Genomic DNA, 26,785 nt, shown 5'->3' on the forward strand with positions numbered 1-26,785 from the left:
CAGTGACTGGCTCCCGCTGTGATGGAGAGAGGGATGGAGGAGAAGAGGCGGGGGCCTCCGCTGGGCTCACAAGGGGGAGAGGGGGCAGAGCCGGGCGCCTACGCCGCCCGCCCTCAGCACAGACACAAGGAGTCGCTGTCCGGCCGACTAGGCCGCCCGTGAAGCGCGGCGAGCCCCGAGGAACCATAACCCGCCTCTACCTGAGAGCTACACGCCGCCGCAAAATGGCCGCCGCCGGCTCTTAAATAGAGCCTAAGTCCGGCCCGCGCAGTACGCTAACCTTGCCCTGAAAGCTCGCGATATCTCGGCGGGGACGCCTCGCCTTTCGTATCTCATGGTGCAGCCTCTTGGGGAACGATTTCGCGCAGAGGGCGGGGCTAGTTGGTTTCTGGCTCCGCCCCCTTCGTGCCTCTTCGGCCTCGTCTGGCAATAATCCGCCTCTTTTGCGTCATCAAACAGTGGCTAAGAGGTGGAAGGCCCCTAAGGGGGCTTTGATCGAGGCGTCGCTTTCTTAGACGGGGGATGCGGGCGCCTGTGGCTTATATAATCACAGCAGAGGCGGCTTCTAAAATTTTCCCGGTGTTGTGGGGCTTTAGCGGCGATTGCGGGCCCCCGAGCTGCGCTAGTGTGGGTAGTGGACTGAGTGACTCCGTACGGCGTGCAGCCTGGCGGGGCTGTCCCGCACCAGGGCCCCGGCAATGTCTGGCTCCCAGGCGGCGTTGGCGGTAGTGGAGGGTCGGCGGTGGCGATTACCGGGTTAAGCGGCGGACTCTGCACCCCCCCAACCCCCGGGCCTGCTCAGAGACGTCTCCCGGCGCCCCCTCCCCGGACTCGGCCGCGCGGGGATGAGGCGCCTCAGCGGCACAAAGGCTCCTCCGGAGCTGCCTGTTGTCTAGTGCGGGCGCGGCCCGGCTCCCCTTCCCCGCATCCAGCCGGTCCGCGTCCTCCTGGCTCCCCCGTCACCGACTCCCCCCTTTCCCTGTTCTCCGAGCGGCCTCAGGTCCCTGCCCTGTTCCCCCCTCTCCTCGCGGAGCGGCAGGCGGGATCCCCCGTCTCCTCTCCACGCTCAGCCCGCGGCAACGTGGGGGAGGATGTCGGAGGATCACGAAATGGATAAAATGATTAAGGTAGGAAGGAGGCGCCGGAGTTCGGGGATCCCGAATCCCTCTTCCCTTCCCCCCGTTGCCTTTCTACTAGGGGACATCAGCTCCCTGTCTTCGCCTTGGGAGCTTGCACTCCACGCCCGAAGTCTCTTGGGATAGCAGTGCTGGGGACGGTCTCGGCAGGGGCATTGATCTTGTTTGGTCAGTATTTTGGGGGGACGTGACTGCTACTGTTTTACTCGCACGTTTCGCAAGGCCTTGCGTCTGAGAAATCTGAGCTCCCCATTACAGATCTTATTTCTCCTCCTCATTCCTTTCACTGACATATTCTTTAGCACATGCTGTATCTCTGAAAACAAACTTCAGCCATCTGTCCCTTGGAGGCTGGGAATAAAGAGCTAAAATATTTAAATAGTAGTTACTTTAATGACAGAGCTGTTACACTTGGCAATGGAAATTTAACCAGCTGGCGGAATAGCTCTGTGCTATGGTTACTGGCTGATCATTGGTTGGAGTGCTGCTGGGGTAATAAATATGTAGGTACTCTGGTACTGTGATGAGTATAAATACTTGTATCTGTGTCCTGCAGATTGCATGAGCAAGTCCTTGAAGTCTTTTGTCTCGTAGTGGACCAAACATACACAAAGTTTTGTAGTCTTGCTCTTCAAATTGAAACATAGGAAATTTGTCTACTTTAAGAGAAAATGCTGCTCCCCTTGTGAAGATGAGCTTGGCATGTGGGACCTCTGTGATTGTTTTGTTTTTGGGTCTTTTTTGTGGGGGGCAAAAGGCACAGAATAGAACTAGGTTTGTAGGGCAAGAATTATTGTAATAACTCACTTTCTATTGAATTTTCCTATCTGAGTTGATTTCACGAAGAAAATAGTGAAATTCAGGGAGACAAAATAAAAGTAAAAAATGTAGTAGAGGATTTCTGCAACTTTTCCATCTCGAAGCAAAAGTTCACTACTGCCATCTGTAAGTTTGCCTTCGAAAACATTCTGAGTTAGTAAGGTATTTGATTATTAGTATAGTTTCATCATCTAAGTACTGCTTTTGCTAATGAAGCCACAAAGATAAAACAGACCAGTCCCAAAAAGGTACCAGAATTAAATTCAAGTGATAAAGCATTTTGAATCTCCTTGACTTTCCACCATCCTTTTAAAGACCTTTGGTTTCCCATATGGCACAAATAAGAAAACGTGAGCCATTTAAAATTCTTTATAACAATGTAATGTTGGCATCTGGATTATTTGAAAATGTGATAATGGAGTTGCTTTTTAACAATGCTAACATGGCACTTTGGTCTGAGTATTGGAAATACCTATACGCGTCTGAAACAATACAGTCATGCCAATAGGATACCTCATTCCTGAAGTTTGTGTGAAGTAGCTGTCCAAAAGTGAGCATCTGTCTGATTTTCCACAGGCCCTATAAACCTGTGACACAGTTTGTAAGAGTAAGTATGAGCCTGATATCCTTGGTTTAAATATCCCCAATCCCTCCGGTGTTCTGTAGTGCCTGCCAGCCATATAGCTTTCTGTTATTCTCAGGAAAGTTAGTTAGGTGTGGATACTGGGAGATCCTTTGGGATGAAAGGCATGATGTGACAATTCAAAAGATAATTCAATCTTTAATTAAAAACATAAAGTTGAACTTCCAGTTTATCAAACAATCATTACTAGAGTTTGTTTTCATGCCCCCTAGTTCAAGTTCTGTGACAAAATTCGGGAGTGTGTTGCTGTGCCCACATAAACTGGCAGAAGTTGGACAGTACAGCTGAGCAATAGAAATCCACTCATGTTTGGAAGATCGGGTATTCCACCAAATAAAATTGTAATTGATTTTTGATGTTGAAGAATGGTTCTTTTAAAAATCCCCCTCTACAATTTTTCACTGGGTCTAGGTGGAAAGTATTAATGAGATTGGACTTCCAAGCATGTAGTGTTTTCCCCCAAATAGATGATTCATCCCTTCACTTTGTACCTGAAAACAGCTTAGCTGGTGAAGATCACTTAAGCAGAGGTTCTGCCCTTCACTTCCCATGCCACTGGAGCCTGGACATGAGGTGTGTGGGGAAGGGTGCCTATACCATTGTTTTTAAATGCCTTCTGTTTTCTGAACGGGCACTCTTTATCACAGAGGAACCATAACGTGGAGGGAGGCTGGGGAGAATGCATTGCAATGAGAGAGAACCCAGGAAGCAGGCTTAGTTATCCTCAAGCCCAAAATATTAAAAGGCCTAAAAATCCCACTGGTGTAGGTGAGAACATTTAAACTCAGCATCATGCTCCATTCACTCTCTCTGAATAACAGGAATGAATGGTTGGATAGATATTAAGATACAACTTAGCACATCTGAAATCCCTTTGCTAGTAGCAGTGGAAGGACTTTCATTCTGAGCATCTGCAAATTAGTTCCTGCTGACCTGCCAGTCACTGTGCAGATTCACTGTTTCTCTACACTGCTACTCAAAGTGACCAGGGTTTTCCAGCTTGAGAGCCAGCTGTAGTATACAGCTGCCTTTGCTACCTGCGTCTACAGGTGCTGTCTCAGCCCTCCAGAAGCTACTTTCCTCCATCTTTTTCATTTTCTCCAGAGAATCTATAGGTTCTCTTCAAGAGCTTGAAAATTGTATTTCTCTAAGCTCATTGCTTTACCCTGCATCTTTTTCCTTTCACTGTCTCTGTCCTATGTAAAGCAGGAAGAAACAGTTGTCTTACTGGTATCCTCTAGGGAGGAAGGTTTTTATTTGCTCTGTGCATCAAGGAAGTTCCAAGTTATTCCTTGGAGGGTTTTTTAGACGCCATGTATGTTACTGTTTGCAATGGAATGCACAGCAGCTGCATAGCATGAAGCGTAAGCTGTTGTTCAGAGACCTTTCTATACTTTGCCTTTTTAGAACGAAAATGCAATTCTTTCTAATAGTTTGGGTTCTCATTAATCAAATAACTGATCAAAGAATAAAACAATGGGATAAATCTGTTCCTTAATGTATGCCCTCCTAAAATCATCATAACTGATAAATCAGTAAGAGAACTACACTCCCTTAGTGTTGTTACTTGAAAGCAGTAAGCCATGTAGTAGTGCCTATGCTGATTTTATCCTCTTTCCCTTAAGGACATAACTGAGGCATTTGAAAGATGCTTACGTTTTTGCCTTTTGGTGATGCCGCTCATTAGCACCCAGTTTTACTGTTCATTTAGCAAGTCATATAGATTGGTAAGCTCCCTGTCCTAAACTTGCAATGTAATTGTAAATTCATATCTTCTCCCTTTTTCCATTGGAACGGTTGCCTTATCCTTACACTTTTTCCAATCCTACTTAAAATACCTTATTTTCTGCTAAGCCGTTGAACATTACCCCACTGAGTGCTTTGACTGTTGGGAGTCTTTTTAATTTAAAGAGTGTTTGAGTTTTACATCTTCAGCCTGTTAGTAACGTCTGAACATCTGTCTATATTGTACTTATGTGATCTACTCCCTTGTCTAGAGGATGACCTCTTCTGCATAGAGCTCTAAGCACACGGATGTTTAAATATGCAGTGAGGCTGCCACGCATTCCAGAAAAGGACCAGTACAGGTCCTGCATGGTGACAGAATGGTGGAGAGCAGAAAGAGTCAGACCCCAGCTTTGGTTGCTATCGTACCAGTCTGTTTTCTAGCTTTCTATAAGGAACACAGGAAGTAGGGAACGTCAAACTTGCATAAATTACTTCTTGGAGCAATGACATAAGGAACGCTACAAAATATATTTCCGTGAGACTATATTAACATCCAGCATGCATCAATTTATAGCATTGTTAGATGAATGTCTTTAACAGCAGTGGTAGAAGTTTTAGCCAACACTGTCTACGCTAAGGCCACCCCACATATATCATAAGTGATGTCACACTGAAGGAACATGCTTATGCATGGAAGTTCCCGAGGCGTATCGGAGTAGGGTTTAGTCCTGTTTTTGTGTATTGGAGTCAAAATGGCTATCGTAAGTGTGATTCCTTAACAGAGAAGATCAAATCAGTTTATATACGGGTCACTGCTGTGCTTAATTTTCTGTGCGAGCATTCAGAGACTGGAAACATCAGTTCTTTAGCAAGAAACTAATGTGGACAAAGCAGAACAAAATCAAACTTAAAAACCTATCATTTATTCACAGATTAGTTTTTTTGGGGGGGGGCATTAAGGCAGAACTCCGGAACCAAGATAGTCTTGCATGCTAATGTTCTCCAAGGCCCTTCTTGTATCAGAGGATGGTTACCTCGTTCAGAATGCTAGTGTGACCAGCTCTAGCAAACTGCACCAAAAGTATTTTATTATAGCACTATGTTATGCTAATATTTGTACGTGTGTAATTTCCCATGGTAAAATGAAATAAAAGCAGATTTTTTCATTGATTTGGTGTCTTTCAAATCAGATCTGCGGATATGTGCTTTTCAGAATGCTGTAGTAACTGTTTTTTCCCCTTTTTTGAATAGGAAACCTCCATTTTAGAGGAGTACAATATTAACTGGACTCAAAAGCTGGGAGCTGGAATCAGTGGTCCAGTTAGGTAAGACAGTACACCTGCTGATTTGTGTATACCATCAAATTGTCATGTTAGCAGCAAAGTAGTGGGTGTTTATTTTAACTGTGTTAATAGTAAAAAGATGGGTAACTCTTCAAGAGTTTCTCTTGTTCAGTTATAAAGAAACAGGAAAAGTTTGTGTAATAAGTTCTTAACTCCGTAAAGTGCCATAGGGTGCACGTATGTGACTCTAATACTCTGCTATCACAGTGAATGTAGAAATAAAAGTAATAATACTTGATTTCATCTCTGCCATTTTGCCCCCTAGTCCGTCCACCATTCTGTTTCTAAAACAAATTAGGATATTTAGGTGCTTGGGTAAGATAGTTTTAGGAAATTCTGTTCGAGCATCTATTTCTCTCTCTAAAACCCGTTTTATACAGTGCTCATGGCACCTCCTTCAATAGTGTCGGTTTTTTATTCAGCACTACAGGTTGAACCTCTGTAATCGGGAACTCTCTCGTCCGGCAACATCTGTAATCCAGCATGATTTTAATTAGCTGGACGACCTCTTATCACAACTGTGGCAAAGTTTCCCATGGTCCCATAAAGTTTGTTTACAGCCACCAGTCCTGGCTTTCAATGTTATTTAGCTCTAATTTACCCCTAAATGTCTTCTCGGAGCCTGGTAAGCAGTGGAAGTGCTGGTAATACGCTAGACAAAACTGACCTCCTGCGATCCATCAAATTCTCTCATTTGGCACAGGTCAGGTTCCAAGGGTGCTGGATGAGAGAGGTTCAACCTGTACGTTCCTTTTAGCTTATTTTACCAACTCTTTTCTTTTGCTCTGTGAAGTCAGTGCCAGTGTCCAGTGATGGTCATCAGAACTAATAGTCATATTACTGACATGTAAGAACTAGCCCCTCCCTGTGAGGCACTAAGATGATTCACCTCTGCTGTGTGCCCTCAGGGCTGGGTCTCACCTAGTGTTCCATGCTGACAGCGGCTCTTGTCCTGCAGGGGCCTTTCTTATGGCTTAGTCCTCTGGCAAGGTTACATTTAGTCCCCCACCCATAGAGCCTAACAAACTCAACTCATACACAACTCTGCCCTTGAGCTTGGCTCCCTCTATATATTCTTCTACCTGAAGAGGTGGCTCTTAGTGCAGCCGGCCTCCACACATTGGTGCAGTATGTTCCTGCGCCACCTTTCCCAGTGGTGGCTTGGGGAACTCAGGGCCTCCCTTTTCTCTAGGCTCCAATTCTGAGACTCCATGCTGAGCGGGTAAGGTTTGTTTCTTTTGACTCGATGCTTATTGGAATTCTCTCTACATTAGCTTTCCTGTAGGTCTCTTTTCCCTCTGCCACTCTTTAGGCAAGTTTTCACGCTAACAGCCCAAGTTGGATTGAAAAGTCTCTTCCTCCCATTGCTGCATCCCCCTTCCTAGCTAGACTTCCTCCCTTCATATTAACCACCTAACGCCTCCCTGAGCTGGGCTTCATCTCATCGGACCTAGCACCATCTCCAGGTTTAAACAGGTTTCTTAACTGAGCTGCTTTTGCTCTAGTTAACCCTTTTAATGCAAATGTGGAGAATTTTTCCCCCATCAGAATCCTAGAAAACAAACTTCACTGCCTCCGTCACTGGGATACTGAGGCAGAAGACCAACTGGGCCATCCCGTCTAGTTCCCTGTCCCTTTGATGGCTGCCAAGTAGGCCTAAGCCCTTTTCCTGTGAAGCAGTCCATTCAGTATATATGTGTGTGTGTGTCTGTGCGACGTTTGTGCCAAGAACTCCTAAGCCGTAAGAGGTACAATCACAACATTGGGTGTGCAGCTTCTTCTTGCTCTCACTTAAATCTTAGTCAGGATTTGGTTGTGCCTGGAAAATGGGAAATGTCTGAAAGGGAACAGCAGCCCCCAGAGCCTGTAGGCTCGGTGGGGGGGGCAGTCATTGAAGCCTGGCCAACCCCGGAATGCCCCACCAACCAGGCTGCAGAGGGCTGCTGGATGCCGGGGTAGCCCCCAAAGCATTGTCCTCCAGATCAGTGCTCCACCTCTACCAGACTGCAAGATAGGGCAGCCACTACCCCAAGCAAGGACCCCCTGGAGAAGCTGAAGGTGTCGGGGGACAGCAGTGGGCTAGAGGCCAGGGCCAGCCTGCAGAGCCCCAGCCTCTACCTGACAAGCACACAGCCCTGGATTCTTCCTTCCCAGGAGTGGTCGCTGGATGGGGAGTGCAGCCCCAGGTCCTTCGGAGGAGCTGCTGTCTTAGCAGCATCACTGTCACCACCACGGGGGGCCCCAGTACCCCCCCCCCCACATACCAGTCAGTCCTCTTCCCTAACTTCTGCACCTCCCCCCATCAATTCCCTGCCCTAAGCCACCCACCTCCTGCCTCTCCTCACCCCTGAACCCTCCAGCCTTCATTTTTCCCCCGCTCCTCTTGGGGGCAGCGGTCACGTTAACTCAAGACGTGCAACTCGGTTGCGCGTGTCCAGGGGTTTACCTTCCTATCATTTATTTTCAAAAAATAACTTCGGTTAAAGAGCTGAGCAATGCTGGGTACATCTGCTAGTGTTAAATACACATTGCGCGAATACTTGTTTTTGGAGTGGTCAGTGGCCTGTCAGAAGAATGGATTTGCACAGGAGGTACATAATGCTGCTAATTTGACTGTTTGAATTTCTCGCTGAGTTTTTAATAAAATATCACTTAATAAATTTGTACAATGTATTGAATTTATAATCTGCAGAGCTGCTTACAAATTTCATTGCTTGCCGTTTCTTGACTCCAAGATGTTCTGAGGATTACCGGACATATGCACTCTCTGTAAAATGTCTGTCTTTGAAGTATGTCTGATGGTTGTTGTAGAATATGACAACAACTTGTCATTCGTTTTAGGCTCCCCAGTCTGGTTTCTCAACAAGCACCTTATGTATTACAACTAGCCTACTTTAACCCTAGCTCCCAGTAATTAGAAATTGGTTAATTAAAATATCTTTTTCACCGTCTTGCTGACTGAATTGTTTTATTGCTATAATACCAGAGTCTGCGTGAAAAAATCTACTCAAGAACGGTTTGCACTGAAAATTCTTCTTGATCGTCCAAAAGCTAGAAATGAGGTATAGTCCATTTAAAAAAAATGTGTGTAATTATTGAAATGAACAGGGGCTCTCTCCTTTTGCAAGTCATTCCATTTATATTAAAAAGAATTAGCTGAGGCAGAATGTTAGTGAGCCATTGGCAGACTCCATCACGATCTGTTAAGAAGGGTTTGGTTTTTGCAATACCACCTGGTAAAGCAACGCTCTTTGCTTTTGACCCTCTGAACTGCCTGTGTTTGGTTTCTCCTGGGATCACTTTCATAGTCTTGCTAGACAAGCTTATCTGCTCTTTATGCACAAGCGCACTTCAGAAAGACGTATTGTGAATTTACAGTGTCATCCTGGTACTCTGCTATGGAATGTAATATGAATAGCTTAGAGCAGCGTTTCCCAAAGCGTGGCTCATGGTACTTGAAAAGATTTCAAGGGGTACATGGCAGAAAATAAATCACTAAAAATCAGGGGATAAGCACCGGTACCACGCTGGGAGAGGGAGCACACTGACAGGGCTGAAGTCCCAAAATGGGTATGCAAATGTTTTAAGTTTGGGAAACTCTGGTTTAGAGGTAATTTAGCTGCAATCCATCTTGCTCCTAGGATAACTAATGCAAAAACTCGCTAGCGTTCCTCAAGTTGCACTCTAAATGCTATAAGTTTGATTTGGTGTAGGAGATCTTAGATGAGCACACCAGCTAAATTTGTGATTACATAAGTGTGAGTGACAGCGACATGGGAACAGCCATGTGGAATGCATGATCTTTCAGATGGCTGTTACGAAAGGCTTATACAATTTTGCAAACTGTTTTACGTTCTTCAATTTTTTTTGGTTGAATCAAAGCAGATGTGATATTCCAGGCAACGTCACTATGTTTTAAGGTGTCATTTAGTCTTAAGTTACAAAAACATCTTTACATGTGGCATCACTTTCCTTGTGTCTTTTTCTCACACTGAAAAAATGTATCAATCTAAATAAAATTACAAGCAACAGTTTATAATTTTAATGCATCTCCCTCTAAAAAAGAAAAAAACAGAACTTATGCTTAAAAATATGCAAGTTCCATTTCTTGCTACAGCTTGAACCTCTCTAGCCTGGCCTCCTCTCATCCGGCAACATCCATAATCTGTCATGATTTTAATTAGTTGGATGTCCACTTATGGGTGTGGCCATGTTCCCTGAGGTCCCATAAAGTTTATTTCCAGCCACCAGTCCTGGCTCTGTGTTCTGTGCTGTCATTTAGCTGTAATTTATCCCTAAATGTCTTCTAAGAATCCAGTCAGCAGTGGAAGTGTTGGTAGTGTTGCTAGACAATATTGACCTCCCATGGTCTGGAAAATTGTCTCATTAGGCACCAGTCAAGTCCCGAGGGTACTGGACTAGAGAGGTTCAGCCATGCACCACAAATTCTCATTAAATTTCTTGGAAAAGCTGCATGAAAACAAACATCAAGGACCTGATTTGATCCTTCAAACAAAGAGGATTGAAACTTGTCAGTGTCCAGTACCACAGAATATCTGTCTAGAAGGTGGCTTTATGTATCTTGAGTCCTATCTGGCCATAAAATGAGGCAGGGTAGCGAGTTTCGACTTTTGTTCATGACCTTCCACAATCTTGTCACTTTAACCCCCAAATCCTTATTCTTATCATAAGATCATTTATTTTAAAAACATTCTAAAGAGTGAACTTTGAGTGGTTTATTTAACATGGATGCCATGAGCGGTAACAATTCTTGACAGGTAAACAAATGAATAATACTGCCTTTTTGTCTTATTTGAGTGTAGTGTTGTCTTAGTTGATGGTGTAAGTGCCTTTAGGCGTTGTTTTGACATAACTGAGCGGGCTCTGTAATTTTAGCCTGTGTGTAGTTTACATTGAAACAGTTCAAAGGCATTTAGAGTAATTAGCTCCTGTAAATCTTGGAGCTGTGGGGAGAATCGGAGCTGTTTGATGCATATCATTGTGTACAGTAACGTTTCTTACCTTCTCTTCAAGGTACGTCTGCACATGATGTGTGCAACACATCCAAATATTGTTCAAATTATTGAAGTTTATGCTAACAGTGTGCAGTTCCCTCATGAGTCCAGCCCAAGGTAAGATTACATAGGGTGATTGATTCCCACAGCTTGCTTTTCCATGTTTAGGCCCAGGTATAGTGAAGACTTTTTTTTTTTTTTTTGTAAATAATTAACAATGAACCTGCAAGGAGCCCCCATCTGGGGCTTCAGGATAAGATACTGCACTTCACAGTAAGCTGTACCCATTTTTCTTATTACAGTGCCCTGGAGAAATACTGTATACATTGAATTTCATTTTTTATTAAAGTTTGATTTCTTTGCTGTATATTTCTGGCCTCCATCATGTTGAAAATTACCATAATTTGGGACACATGCATCGTCTGAGAGTAACTAGGCTTGTGTCCTGCTTTAATACTCATTTGGCGCATAAGAGCTTCAAAGTCTGCATTCTTTGAGGAGCTTTCCATTGTCATGTTTGTATTAAAACAGGGTCAGAGTTGGAGTTTTTCCTCTCTGAGGCTGACTGTGCTAGGGAAATAAGTTCATTTTAGATACACAATTCTAGTTGCAGCATTTGCGTAGCTAGAATTGACTTAGAGTAGGGTCTCGACATTTGTGAGGGTTCCACATTGAGAACCTTTGTGAATTCCACTCCCATCTGGAGCCCAGCTGCTGGCACTCCTCCCTGGGGTCCCAGGGGAAGTGACAGCCACCAACAGTCCTGCCTGGGGCCCCAGGGGAAGCAGTGGCCTCTGGCCATTCATGAATACAATGTTGAGACCCTACTGTACTTCCCTAGGGAAGTCTGAGCCTCTTTCGTCTTATGTCAACTTCCCTTACTCTACACTATAGCATGGACTACAGGGGTCGATGGCTGAGCCCAGAGAGGTTAATTTTTGCCACGTCTTTACCAGACGTGCAAAATCAAACTCCGGAAGATTGACCTCAGCTCATTGCTCTTCTGTGAAGTATAGACAAGCCCTTAAGCTGATGATTTCCCTTTACATGCTGGGTCACAAATCGATCCCTTTGCAAGAAACTGGTGACTTATGTTCAGCAGCAGGTTCAGAAATGCCAGTATTAATCACAATAAATCTTTATATTGAATTGCATTTGAGAAATAACACTTCTGGCCTTGCAAAGAATCAAAATGTTGCCCTGCCTAAAATGAATGCAGCAAAAACATGAAACTTAGCTATGATCAATTTATTAATATAATCTAGGGGAAAATACTGGTATTAGCTTCTAATTGGGTGTTAAGTGTAAAAGGGTTTGAATGGGTAGAGTTTTGATCTAATATGAGATAGAGGAGTGCCACCCACTGTCTCTTGTTCTCAAGAGAAGTGACAATAAAGTTTTAATTAAAGCTGGGCGGCGCAGCGTTATCCTGTTTCTAAAGCTGTAAAGATAGCAGTCATCTTCACATTTGGAAATTGCTGTGAACACCTGTAGCAGTACATAAATAATCCCTAACTGCATTCACTTCCGCTGGAAAAGCAGGAGAGTGTAATGTGCAGTCTCCCATGTGACAGTGAAGTGCACTATTCAGTGAGTCAGATTATCCAGGAGATCTGAAGATACTGTGTTTTACACTGTAAAAGCCAAAATTATTAAACTAAAGTAGAGAGAATAACAGTATAAAACAGTCACGCTCTCTCTCTCTTGGCCTGTGTCACCAGCGGTGAAATGTGCATGACTAGATTAGCAGCTTTGTTATATTTTGACAATTTTTTAACGTAATGAAATGAAATGCTTTTAAACAGGGCTCGGCTTCTAATTGTAATGGAGATGATGGAAGGGGGAGAGCTATTTCACAGAATCAGCCAGCACCGGCACTTTACTGAGAAGCAAGCAAGCCAAGTAACAAAGCAGGCAAGTTAATTCCCATGTATAAGCAAAACCATGAATAATAATGGTTAAAGTAGTTACAATTTCATGGGGGACGGGGAAGGAAAAAGGAAGCTAAAATAAACCTCAGTTCTGATCCAATGAGCATTGCCTGCTTTGTTATAATCTGACAATACCAAAGTTCTGATAGAACTGAAGCATTTTAAGTTTTTTGCTAACTTTTTTTTTCTGGGTTGACATCGGAGTTCCCTGTAAGCAGAGCGCTTGATGGGCTGCCCTGGAGAGATTCAGGTGCCACCCAGCTAATTATGCGGGTGCCCACGGCTGCTGACAGCCATCAGCATATGTTTCTATTGTTGGTGGACAGCTGCACATGCCTCTAACATAACAAAATTTACTCTGCACAAAATTAGAAGGAACACTGCTTGAGATCTTTGAAGTCTTTATTATTGGTTCTCCAACTTCTTCATTCTCCTGAGCACTTCCCAAGAGACCGATCCCTTCCTGGATATTCTCTATGCCCTGTTCCTGGCTTTGCAGTTCTCAAAATGTTGCATTCAGGAAACCACTGTGAAGGGCATCCTGGGGAACAGATGGTTGCAGGGCTACTGTTTGGGTACCACTGCTAAATATCAGATATAATTACTTGTGTTTCTCTCAGCCCATGGGAGACGGCTGAGATATCAGACAGTGTGTATATGCCTGAAGTACTTTTTTTTTTTGCCCTCTTCAAAGTCTGGAAAATGCCAGTGTTCTCTAAGTATTAAGGATTTGCTAAAATCTAATAGAAGACCCGGAAATCCATTGAGTTCCAAGATAACGCTATCCAGTATGTAGAGCACCTCTTCTGTGTTCCTTTCCGCTCTAGCCAGCTATAACATACTTAGCGCAATGGTCTCTTAGCATCTCCCCAGCTTTTATTACTAAGGACTTTTTCATCCATCAGATGCTCTTGTTGCTTAGCAGTTCATCTGCTGATCTCCCATCAGAGGGGCCCAGATGTGGTCAGTTTTTGAAGGAGTGACTCAGTGGGATGGCATTTCTGCAAGGTTTCCCTTACCTCTTCCTTGGGAAATTCCCTGCATGATTCCTTGGGGGCACAGAGCAGGAGTTGTTCCTTCTTCCGCACACTTTTCTGAGTGAGGTGTGTGTGACACACCCAGAAAAGCTTAGATTAATGAGTCCTACAGAAAAAATAATACAGCTTTAGGCTGTGGCCTCTTAGAGTGCCACTGTGGGACAGGAAAGGCCTCTGCCAGGAGGCACAGCAAAGGAGAATATTGCTGCAGAAATGTCTGATCCTGTCCTTTGTGCTGGTGGCCTCCTCTGTGTGAGTACAGGAGACACACTTGTCCTCACCTGGTTCCTGCAGAGAGGAATATGACGTACTAATATGGAGATGCATGAATTGAGTGGGGAGATAAATGGAGCAAGTTTAAATGGAAACTCTAAGCTACAAGTATTCTGTTCCCCTGAAAATGACCGGAGTGGAGTTAAAAAGAAAAAGCAAGCAGGGAGACAACCTCATTGTTTCTAAATAGAATTCTTTTTGTGGGTTTTCTACACTGTTTGGCTCTTCAAGCTGTTGATATGATTTCATAGTGATCTCTTGATGTCATGATTGTGCTTCCGGGCCACTAGGGAGACTGGGCTGGGTGTTGCCCTTTGAGGAGGAGGCAGAGAGGAGACACCAAATTCTGTTCTTTCCAACATAATCTTATGTAAAGTATTTTCTTAAACGAAGAGGTGGAAAGTCACTGACATCTGCTGGCTCCTACAACATTTCAAGTGGAGATGGGGACCCCTTTGGAAACCATAGGCATCACAGTAAATTGCTGACCTCAGAGGTCCACAGATTGAAAACCACAGCCTTAAGCTTGGTAAATTGTTTCTCAGGAAGCGTTAATTGCAATTATCTTTCTGGCTTTCAATACTGTGCAGTGGGTCAGCCCAGAAATTAGATGATTGCAGGATTGTCCTCTGCAGTAAGTTTACTGGTGTTGTATGAAGTTTGGCTATGAGAGAGAGAGAGAGCCCGCTTTCTGAACAAGTGTCTCCAGGAAGAACTCGTCAAAAGTATCTTTGTTTATTTAACCCTTTTTAAAAAGAAATCCTGTGAACTGAATTCAGCTCATTTAGGTCCCAGTCCTACAACCCTGTGTGTGTAAAGCCCATTTCAGTGGGATCACAGCCAGGCATAAAGTTCCATATGAATGCATTAGTGTTTGCAAGGCTGGGGTCTTAAAAACTTCTTTAAAATGTTATTCTTATCTCTGGTGTTTCCTGAATAATATCAGCAGTTAGACAATTTTAACCCTCTGTTTCCAGTAAATAAATCTTTGACACAAAGCTTGCCTGAGAACACACCTTGTGCATTTGCTTCTGTATTAAGTTAGCATTAAAGATCTCTCAGTGCACTGTTTTTTAAGCATTCATATCCCCATCTGGAGTCCCTATTTGGGCAGAAGTTGTACTGAAATGAATGAATTTCTCCAGATAAGGACTGCTTGATGGGGTTTTAATTTTGTTTTGTTTCAATTTTGCTATGTAAACATTTTTTCTTTTTCTTATTTAAATTAACCTTCATATGTACAATCTGTGGTGTCTTAAGACTAAGTAACAAGTTCCTAAACAATTGCAGCTGTATAAAACTGTCATCCTCTTACTGTAATACTTTTCTATGTATTGTCACATCAAGCGGGCGAAATATAGACAACCTGTTCATGTGTTAAATAGTATAGCTGTCTGAATGTTGGCTCTTGAGCCATGAAAGCAAGAAACACTGACTGAAATCAGGCTTCATAGTGGAAGTCCTGAATAAGAACTTCACTGTTGAAAATTAAGCAGAATGCAATCCCTTAAATCTGTACAAGCATGTTAGTGACACGCTGACCAAGTACAGCAGATGCTGCCATGATAAAACCTGAGTTTTGAAAATGCATTACTGCCCTGGCCTAGTAAAGCAATTAAAAGAAAATTAGTATTTATGCCATTTGATTTCCTGTTGTCTAAACCTAATGACATGCCCATTGAATAGACTGATCATTGTGGCTACTTTATAAGCAGTTTCACTTCCTGAATTCCGTGCATTTGGTTTCCAGCCTTGCACAGGAACATCTGAATCTAAAATTGGCTTTCAATAAATATTTAACTTCTCTCTAAAAACATTTGGGGCCCAAGTTATGTTAATGTCTCTTTAAAGTGCAAAATAACAGTCAAGGCAAAGGGAGAAATTCTATAACTGTAGTTGATTTATTGTGCCCTTTTCCAGATAGCTTTGGCTTTGCAGCACTGTCACTCCTTAAATATTGCACATAGAGACCTCAAGCCTGAGAATCTCCTCTTCAAGGATAACTCTCTGGTAAGTGGTAACAAAGAGGAAGCCGTGCTAGTCTATACACTATCAAAACAAAAAGCAGTCAAGTAGCACTTTAAAGACTAGCAAAATGGTTTATTAGGTGAGCTTTCGTGGGACAGACCCACTTCTTCAGGTCTGGCTATGGTCTGAAGAAGTGGGTCTGTCTCACAAAAGCTCACCTAATAAACCATTTTGCTAGTCTTTAAAGTGCTACTTGACTGCTTTTCTCTGGTAAGTGGGGGGAGAGATGGACTTCATTTTCTTTCTTGGTGAATGTTGTAACACGGTTCAAAGATGACATCAGAGAAGTAAAAAATCAGAGTCATACTTAGTTCTTATATCATGCTTTTCTTCAGTAGCTCAGCGTGCTTTACCAAGAGAGGTCATTGTGTGGAGAGAGCAACCAATCTTCTTGGTAATAGCACAGGACTGACTCTTGTGGAGTCCTACTTTTCAGTCCCCTCAGATAAAATCCCAAGGTCTCAGTGGGATCTAACCAGGGCCAAATTCTGTGCCTAGACACAGAAAGGCAGTAAAGGGACCTTACCTAAAGGATCTTTTCAAGGGTCTGGATAGGACAGAATTCTTCCTGGTCTGTTTTATTCCATCAGGCACTGCATCTCCGTACCTCGCACCCCCAGTGCATGCTTTGAAAATATACGATAGTTAACAATATGCAGTGTGTGTGTGTGTGTATATATAAAAACAATACTGGTGTTATGACTGGAGCAAGGACGGGCAAACCGCAGCTCACCACCCACATGCAGCTTTTTTACCATTAAAGTCCAGCTCCCAGAGCCCACCCCCTCTCCACCTAACAGATTAGTGGGGAGGGGAGCTCAGGACTTCAGGCCCATGGGGCATGCCTGTTGGGGCCTCAAGCCTTGGCAGGCAGTTCTTGTGGGATAGAAGCCTCAAGTACCACCACCCTCTTTGGGTGGGGCAGAAGTCCCAAACTCTGATAGGAGAGTCCACAAAGGACTGATGCCATGAGCCACAACAGGCATGCCTGGCTGTCAGGGTTATGACGATTATTGTATGCAGCTGAGAGGTTCACCAAATTCTGTCACCCCCTGGACTTAGAGGATCCATATATTTTTGGTATCTCTGGTGGTGGTTGATTACCTCCCTCCCTCTGTTCACATGCAAAGGAACAACCAGGGTTCAGTGGCTAGGGCCTGCCACACAAGGTGGGTAGGGTATACTTTGAGCTTCTGAGAGCAGCCTGAAGGATAGGGTTATTCATTGCTCCAGTAAAGGAATTCATGGCACCAGAATAGCAGCCTTGTGTCAGTGGGAAAGAAATAGCTGAAAGAGAAGAGCGGCCAGTAGCTGAGGGCGAGTGAGAGCCTGATGCAAGAGGGACGGAAGAACACTGTGTTGTAAAGTAAAAGATTCAAATACAGCAAAGTTCCATAACAAAATCTCCCCTGCTGCCTGTTGCAGGATGCGCCGGTTAAGTTGTGCGACTTTGGATTTGCCAAGATAGACCAAGGTGACTTGATGACACCCCAGTTCACTCCATACTATGTAGCACCTCAGGTAATGAGTGATGGTACTTCTAGTTATACGAAAAGAGAATGTTCAGTGTTTACTGGCCACCCGTGCATATACATGCCAGTCTAATACCCCTTCCTAGACTACTAAGGGACTCTTGTGTGGGAGTGGTGGATACCTGGGTAGTGCGGACAGCCTTTCAAGAGTAATGGCCTATTGCTTTCCACCACTGCAATTTACTGGTTACAGCAGGGGCATGTGAGATAAGGGTTCTAGAGTCTGTTTCTAGACTTGGGCTTTGCCTTGCTGCAGGCTCCTGTTTAAATCAGTTATCCTTCCTGTTTTGTAGTTTTCCTAATAAAACGGCATTAGTATGGACTAGTAAAATGGAGGTAAGGGGGATGTGTAACTTAGTTGTTTGAAATGTGGTATTGGATCAATAGATGAAATGTACTATAGATGTGCAGAGTAGCACAATATTATTGTATTTTTCAAATTTTAAACAGGTCTGCTATTGTCACAGCTCTCAGTGTTTAGTAGACCTCACAGGACAAAGATAGATGTATTTTATATCTTGAATTATGATCTCCCTTGTGGGGAGGATCATCTGTAAATTGGGAGGAAACCTATTGTTGCATCTGGGCTGAGACCTGCATTACAGTCTCAAGAAAGTGACTTCTGGTTGCCTTAAAACAGACTCCTTGCCCCAGCGTGAGCTTATATGAAGTTACATTTTTAAAAGGTATATTACAAGAACAGAATGGACTGAATTTCACAGCATACTTGGATGGTTCTCGTGGCACACTGGTTGAAAACCACTGCTCTAAGGAACCTGGTGACCAGGTATTTTGGAGGCTTATAACTTGACCAAATTTAGACAGATTGTCACAGGATAGCAAAAGGGCACATACCATACTCAAGGGCAGGGCCCCCGGCAGCCAGATTTCAGCCCCGGAGCATGGAGATGCTAGAACTTCCCAACAAAAGAGATGGAAGGATTTTTTTTTTTGTGTTACACTAAACAGCTAACCTTCATTCTTTAACTTTATTTATGTTAAGGTCATTCTCGGAATAGGTAGAACCATTTTAGCTGAAACTTTCCCAAAAAATTCAGCCTCAAGTAGACACCTACCAAGGACATATTCAGGCTGAACAGTTTGTTTGGCAAAATTTTAAGGAGCTGAAAATAGGGGCTCAAAGAATGGAAATTGTCAGGCAGCTTTAACTATAGGCATGTGATTTGGATTTGTAATGTAATTGCTGAGGTGGATTCTTGTTTTCATCTCCCTACATTAGGTACTCGAGGCACAAAGACGACATCAGAAAGAGAAATCTGGTATTATCCCTACCTCACCAACACCCTACACTTACAACAAGGTAAACTTTCCAGAGAACCTGAGTGTTGACATCTTTTAACAAAAGTGCTTGTTCCTTGTGCAGGTAGATGCAACCATAGAAGTAACTGTAACAGCTGCTGATCACGCTACCATGAAGTGGGGCATTTGTGACCATGAGCAGTGTAAAAAAAAAAAAAAAAAAAATTCAGGATGTAGGTTTCGTGATGCATAAAAGTAATCAGATATTCCACAATCGAGTTTCCCAGTGAAAAGCAGGAATGATAATCAACCTTAGGTGGAAATGTCACTTTGCCAAATGATCATGTCTGTAGCAAGAATATGGAATAACTTCAGAGGTAGCGTTTTTGATTTGGCTCCTTCACCATGTAACGAGGGTTTTAAAAATAAAAAAACAGGTGATGCAATGGCAGGTCCTGTCCATTATTCTTTCCTGGGTACATTGTTGGTCTGGTTTTTTAAATCGGCTTGGAGAATTGTGTGCATGTGAGTATTATGATATGGAGTAAAGTAAAATATTGCGACAGAAATGCAATGTAATTGCAGCTTAGCTTATTAGTTCAAAACACATATCCCTGTCTTTCATAGCTGCTTTTGTCAATCATCAATTCTTTTCGGGTTAACATATTTCAGGGGTACTATGATCAGTTTAGGCTTGTTATGTGGGGTGTGAAGATAGGTGTCTCAGATCTAGTGCTTCTGGCTTTGAGTTCTTCTTTCTGATGGAATTGATCTCTTGGTTTGAAGTCTCAACTACTTCATAATAGCCTGATTAAATGAGAAATTAACTAGCACGGTTAGCAATAGCACAGTATTAATAATAAACAATAACAGCATTAAAAACTATGCAAGGAAAGAGATTCCCTTGGGATATACCTTTTGAGGAAGCAATTCTTTCACCACCATCAAAGGCTCTTACAAAAGATTCCTCTCGTCTTTTGATAGTAGAGGCTCCTGAATGCACGATAGCAGAATCTACTAATTCGAGCTCTCCTTTACTCTGCGGCCTTTTTTTAAATGAGAAATAGTTTTACTATATAATGGGAAACTAATATCTGTACCAGAAAGATCGTAAGTGTCACAGCTGATGCTAGGATTGTCTTGGCAAAGGTAGTGATATAATTTGTCCTGAGATTCCTTTTATGACTCCTCTCAAGCCTAACCAGGAAGGTCACATTCCTTTTTGGCTGCTCCCAGAAAAGGAATTTGGCTTATCTGCATCTTTCCTTTCATAGTGTGTTGGTGTTTTCCTGTAATGTTTTCTACTTTGATTGAAGAAAGCCTGAAGTTCTCTGGTTGCAAGGGAAACTGTTTGCCATTGATCCCTCTCAAGGTTAATTTGTTAGCTCAGCATACCCTAAGGGAGTCTTTGGTGTACAGGGGTACATTTGAGCAGACTATATCAGTAATCAAAATAGCAATCCACAAAGGTGATCTGTACTGTATTTCCCCAAATCTCTTCCTTGTTTGCAGGAAAAATCCCTGAAAAGTAGTTTGGGCAGAGTCAAGCAAGGAGCAGCCAGTACTTTCCAGATGTTTATATAAGTAATACAACAGACAGCAGGTCTCCGACAGGAGTTTCGTTCAGTGTAGTGATTTGCATATGCTGATACTGTCGCAACCTTTCTAATCCATTTGCTATTGAGCCTCAGTGATAGGGAAAGGGTTCCAAGTGCTTTTGAATAAGCTCTTAAAGTCATAACAGGGGGACATGGGTGTACTTTTGTGGACTACAACAGGTAGACTACCCAATGGCAGGTAAGTAATTTTCTCCGTTTCAGTACAGAAGTGTCAAACTCTGGCAAGTCCTAAAAATAAAATATTTTTTCACTATGATGTTCATACAGAACTTGTTCTTATAAAGGACTAAATCCATACCTTATCCAAATATGAGTCATTTTAGAATAAATGAAAGAGTCACGAGAACATGAAGGAACTCTATGGAGTATACGTGTATTGACAGGGTAAACCAGTTTGCTGCCAACATGTTATTCTTCTTCACCCTGTTCAGTTGTCCTCTTGTCCTGTGGAGTTATACTGTCATATAGCAGCCTTCTTTGCACATGACAGAGATCACCTAATAAACCGTTCCAGCTCATTTTTGAACAACTCTCAGTCATAGCTTCATTTACTAGCTAGGAATGGTGTATAAAATGTTCTTACCCATATCCTCTTGCCAAGTGTGACTCATTGCACAAACTGCACCAAGCATGTGCCTGGCTTTCTGAAATAGACTGTGATAAATTCCCATGTAAATTGTCTTTACATGGTAATTCAGCGCCATTCTGATTGCAGAATGTTTAATGATCCATCTTTATGAGTAATAAATGCTGCTTATGTCTTTTTGCTACAATGTTAAATTGGAGGACAAGCCCTTCCTTGAACCCTTTGAGTGTTTGTTGTTTTTTTTTCTTTCTCCAATTTTGTGTGTACTAGATCAGAAGTGTGTGTGTAACATTTTTTGGGGGGTTGGATGCACACTAAGTGTGGAGTGCTCAGAGTTAGGCTCTTATCTTCCATTGAGATCAGTGGAAGCCTGGGGAAAATTTTGAATTAATTTTTTTTAAACAAAAAACTGACTTTCCGTAGAAGTAAAACACGCTGGGTACGTACTTTACAAATCCACCCCAGGTAGCAGGTGTCAGAAGGTCCTTCATTACGTGAGAGGCACGTGAAAGAATACGGGACAAACTGATGAAGTGTTGTATAACTTTTTTGACTGATCCATACACAAAGATACTTGTATCTTAGCATGTGACTATCAAAGCATTACTAAGTAATGTACGTTACTAAGTACACTTGAAATTACGCATTTTAAAAAGATGTTGTTAAAATATGCATCCAATTTAGCTGACAAATACATAAAATTAATTTCTGTGTATAAAAAAAGGTAAAGTATTAAGCAGCTATGGGAGGAAAAAAGCTTTTGAAATCTAAATTCTTAGAGTTTGATACTTTTCATTGATTTGTTTTTCTTCTCCAATAAACTAATTCAGTCTAGACCGTTAAGAGACCAAAGGGTTTTTCAGCATTTCATAAGGAGTTGTGTAGGTCTCTTAACATGGCTACACAGTGCTTTACCAGAAATTGTGCCCCAAACGTGATAATTTCCTTGCTTTCAGAGCTGTGACTTGTGGTCCCTGGGTGTCATTATTTATGTGATGCTGTGCGGATACCCTCCTTTTTACTCCAAACACCACAGTCGGACAATTCCAAAGGACATGCGGAAAAAGATCATGACAGGAAGTTTTGAATTTCCAGAGGAAGAATGGAGCCAGATCTCAGAAATGGCAAAAGACATTGTGAGAAAGTGAGTCAGTTGAGGAAAATGTTATATTATTCTTTATTTCTAGCAAGAAATTGGAAAATCACTTAATATTTTGTCACCAAAGGCTCCATTTTCAAAAGGAAAAAAAACTGTTTGCTGTATATAAGGCGGGAACATTGTTCATGCTGAATATGAAATACAAAGGTTGGTAAATGTTTTCCCTTGTTTCTCTTTTTCTAAACCACTGTCTTCAAATTTGAAAAGCTCCTACCCTTAAAATATTTAGAGTAGCCAGGAGATTTAGCCTTTTATGGGAGTGATACAATTAAATCCTCATGCAACACTTCTGGAAAAATATAGATCTTCAGCACCTAGTGCATGTGTGTCCAGTCTAAAAGGAGCAGCAGGTCAGAAAAGAGAGCACTTGAGTAGAGTACAAAAGGTTGTTTGTTTGTTTTTTTGTTCCCCTGATATGTATTTTATCAAAGGGATGCTGTGAGGGTGGTCACATTTGAGCTAATATTTGAGCAACAAAAATCTGTTAAACCCCAAAATATAGGTATTTTTCTACATTTTTTAAAAGGGTAGTGGAAGGTAGTTAAAGCAAATAAGTATTCCCTAAAGTAACTTCAGTTAAAACATTGCAGCACTCTGCATGATAACCAGAAAATAGAATTGATCAGAGTCCAAATGCATTTGTAAAAATGAAACTGACTAGTTTCATTTTCACTGTTCAATCAGTGAAATGAAAAATAAAAATCCCTAAATAGTAAGAATCAAAATCAACCTAATGTTTTTAACCTGACACTGTCCCCAGACACTGCAGCACTGTAAAAACGCCCAGAACTTGAAGCAGTGACCTATTTTTGTAGCTATTGGCAGAATGTTATTGAGAAAGTCCAGATTTGCTTTGACATACAAATTACAGTTATGATTCCACTGAAACCATTTAGAATGAAATCAGCTTTTTCATACTGCATTTTTACTTTAAGAAGGCTCCACTATATTTCAGAATGGTCATGATATGGGATTCCACAGATTGTCACTAATTTGGATAAAGTCAATTTTTCTCTCATTCTCTTTAATAAACTTTCAGAATTCCTTTTCCTCCTTGTTCTTCCCCAGCACAAGTATGTCGGAACCTGTCTATGGCCTAACATGCGCTAAAATATTTTAAGTATGTCTAGAGGATCCTCTTGGTTGAGAGAGGTTTAGTCTGTACGTGTGCTGTTTTCTGGTTTTGTTTGTTTGTTTTTTCTTTAAAAAAACAAAAAAAAAAAGACTTATTCACATGAGCTTTGGCTCTGAAGGTCACATTCTGCCTTCAAGTGGCTGCTTGTTTGGAGCATGTTTAGCTTATTTGTGGTCTTGATCTTTACTTGAGAATAAGTATATACATTAGCCCTTTTAAATCTAAAGATAAAAGCACATACGCCTTGGGGTCTGCTGAGATTTTTGTAAAAGTCACCTATTTTTTTCTTCCACAATTGAACTATTCTGCTATACAATCAAATAATTAATTTACACTATAGTTGTGCAAGAAATTTAATTGTGGCTTAATTTGACCTTACTGTTTATCTATTTCCAGTTTCACTGCTAATCTTTGACCATCAGTAATACCAGTAATGTATCATCCATAACACTGATAGCTTTTTATTAAACAGTTGTGTTTAATAGTGTGACCTTTAATTTGCCTGCAGAATCCTTTCCAGACTACTCTTTCCAGTGAATGTTTAATTTGTCTTTCTTGCATTGCTACTGTGAAGCTTCTCTCCATAACAATTCATAAAATTTTTCAGTCTCATAATGCAACTCTTATCTATATTTGTTACATAATAGTGAAAGAATGCCTTGAATGTTGATACAAGTAAAAAGCAAAGAAAAAGCAGATATCTGGCAGTATGGCCAGTAATGAAATTCAGGTGGAAATAGCTAATTTATACGGTTAGCATTGGAGGACTGAGTAATCTTGAAGGCTGTGCAATCAGTGTCAGGGCAGAAGGGAAAGCCAGCCATTCATCTATTGCAAGCACAGCCATTGAAATAGTTATCTAAATTCATGTGTTACTGGAAAGTTCTTTATACTAAGTGCTGTTAATTCACCAGGGAGGGTAGTTGCCTCAGTTGCAAAGGTGTACACTTGTCCATCCTTCTGCTGAAGAAACACTGCTAAGAAGTTGCATTATAGGAGCAAAAATTTTGCCTTGCTCCTCCATGCACACAATCCTCGATTTGAGTGAGTCCCACTTCCTGGCCATCTGGAGAAGTACATTTCCAATGTTGATCCTTTTTGCTTTGGGTATTTCTTAGAAGAAGAGGATTTTCCCTACCATTGGACCTGAAGGTAGGCATTAGCTGAGTGAAGACATTACAGGATCCCTTTCTCAATTCGTAGCTACTAGTGACACCCACTGTAACTAGGCAGTGCTGAAATACCTCTCCAGAAAGGCCACTGGAATAAAATGACTGACGGGGAGCAAATTGCTTGTGTGAGGCTTTGCTAGCATCCTATTCAAAGGAGAAGTCTCATCTCTAGGGATGGTAACTGCAAAACTAACAGCATTCTGGTTCTAGGCAGGGAGGCAGGCTGTGATATAGAAAGAACAATGCATCTTTAAGGACTGATTTGTTTTCTGTCTCAGGCTGCTGAAGGTAAAGCCCGAGGAACGGTTGACTATAGAAGGAGTTCTGGACCATCCTTGGCTAAACTCCACTGAAGCGCTTGATAACATTTTGCCTTCTGCCCAGCTGATGATGGACAAGGTTTAAATAACTTTTTATTATATCAAAAAGGCCAAGTCTAGGAAGGGGTCACATTGATGCTTATTTGAGCATTTTGTCTGAAAATAATGTCCTGCAGGTTAAGACATCAGAGATTGATGCCTTTTATAAAGACAAGGAGAATCTTGGTTCCTGAACCCAAAAGATTCATTTAAAACTGTGCTAAAAAGCAAGCTTGAAAATTGGCTGTAAAGAGCAACCTTGACCTAGTGAGGCGATGGACAATTATAAATGTGACCGGTTATGGCCCTTCTGTCTCTGGGAGCTTTGCTTGCTTTACTATTGCATCCTTTTTCCTCCTTTTGTTTACCTTGGATCTGCAGCCGAGAGTCCATTGGTTGGCAGTCCAGTTCAGCTCTGTGGTCTGTATCCACCCTATTCAGTGACTAAGTGGAAAACTCATTTGCATAAAGGCAGTGACACATTAAGGTCTCTAAAATCATGGTGGCTACCGATGCAGAAAACCCCATAGACAGAGTCCATACCCTTGCAAGTTCAGAATATTATCCCCCACTGGATCACTGCTCAGCACTAAGCTAGGTCGTCTCATGTAGCACAAGCCTGATTTGATTGTGCATCCCTAAAACAAGTACAGGCTTTTTATGTACTATTTTTGTACTGGCTTATATTTTATGCACAAAGGAACTAATTAAAACATCGTGTGTAACTTTTTTCCATTCCAGGCAATGGTTGCTGGGATACAACAGGCTCACGCAGAACAGCTTGCTAACATGAGAATCCAAGACCTCAAAGTCAGCCTCAAACCCCTTCACTCTGTCAACAACCCAATTCTACGCAAGAGAAAATTGCTAGGGTAACTTTGTAATGTTTTAAGTCTGATAATTCCTAAGTGTCAGAAGCCACGGTGCTTCAATCACTGGTTAACATTTAAATCTTGTGTCAGGGTGGTTTATTCAGAACCTCCTTCTCCGCCTCACTCCCCCACAGGTCTGTGTGTGTAAACTAGGAGCCAGATTCAATACCAAAAACCTCTTTGCAGGGCAATGAGACCTAGTGGCCAGTCTCTATAACAAAGGCCCTTTTTGCTGGGTAAATCCCCATGGGTCAGGGTTTGGGAACGAAGGGCGGAATGCCCTTCTTGCTCCACTGGGCCCCAATCCAGGGCCCTTGCAGTGGGATATCCTACCACTGACTTGTCAGGGACTCCAGATGAAACATGAAAGGTTACCAGGGAGCGTTCCCCTCCCTGGGCTGCTTTCTGTCCACCTTCCTGCTTGTCCTCTGCGACATCCCTCTCTGGCTTGAGGGGCTTTGCTGGTCCTCCTCAGCTGACTTGACTCTGTGGTCCTGTCTGCAGGAAGTTCTCTCTCTGGAGCCAAGAACTGATCCCTGCAGGACCACTGTGGAAACGGTCACGCTCAGTGACGGTTCCCTGTTTATGCTTACATTTTAAGACTGCCTGAGTTAGCCAGTTTTTAAATTCACGTAATGTAGGCTATGTTACTTTTATGCCATTCTTTTTCATATGGTACTAAGTCAGACACTTTACCGAAGACTAAGTATATTATAACAACACTATTTTCTTTATCAACCAAACTAATAATCTCATAAAAAAATCAAGGTAATTTGAGAGGATATATTTTCTATAAATTCATACTGATTTAATTAATTACATTGCCCACCTTTAATTCATGATTAATATAAACCCTCATCAGCATCTCATCTTGACCAGGGTGGATGATGGGTGCTGACAGACCTTTAATTACCCAGGCCTACAGTTCCCCTTTTTAATTATTGGCAAAATATTAGCTTTCTTCTGGAACTTCCCCAGTGCTCAGACTTACTGAAAATCAAAATTAATGATCCAGCTCTTTGCTGATTTTAAAATGTCTTTTTTCCAGCTTCTGTTAGAATCCTCCAGGAATACTAAAGCAAGGGAATGAGTGTAATCATCATCATATGATGAAACCATATCATATTTTTTCCCATAT

General features: G+C 42.1%; 1 protein-coding gene across 2 annotated transcripts in view; it reads left to right on the forward strand.

Moving 5' to 3' along the window:
- The first annotated feature begins 512 nt into the window (after positions 1-512).
- Positions 513-26,785, forward strand: part of MAPKAPK5 (MAPK activated protein kinase 5) — a 29,792-nt gene continuing 3,519 nt past the window's right edge. Inside the window, exons 1-11 of one of the 2 annotated variants that reach the window (XM_075012314.1) lie at positions 513-1,127; positions 5,578-5,651; positions 8,656-8,731; positions 10,704-10,801; positions 12,490-12,598; positions 15,846-15,935; positions 17,379-17,474; positions 18,726-18,806; positions 21,907-22,094; positions 24,695-24,815; positions 25,517-25,647. In XM_075012314.1, the coding sequence (XP_074868415.1) occupies positions 1,092-1,127; positions 5,578-5,651; positions 8,656-8,731; positions 10,704-10,801; positions 12,490-12,598; positions 15,846-15,935; positions 17,379-17,474; positions 18,726-18,806; positions 21,907-22,094; positions 24,695-24,815; positions 25,517-25,647 (1,100 nt within the window). In that variant the 5' untranslated portion in view covers positions 513-1,091. The remainder of the gene's footprint in view (positions 1,128-5,577; positions 5,652-8,655; positions 8,732-10,703; positions 10,802-12,489; positions 12,599-15,845; positions 15,936-17,378; positions 17,475-18,725; positions 18,807-21,906; positions 22,095-24,694; positions 24,816-25,516; positions 25,648-26,785) is intronic. The other variant, XM_075012315.1, reaches the window with a different exon arrangement.

This window comes from Carettochelys insculpta, chromosome 18 (genome assembly GCF_033958435.1).
Source record: "Carettochelys insculpta isolate YL-2023 chromosome 18, ASM3395843v1, whole genome shotgun sequence".
In the NCBI taxonomy this organism is placed as follows: Eukaryota; Metazoa; Chordata; order Testudines; family Carettochelyidae; genus Carettochelys; species Carettochelys insculpta.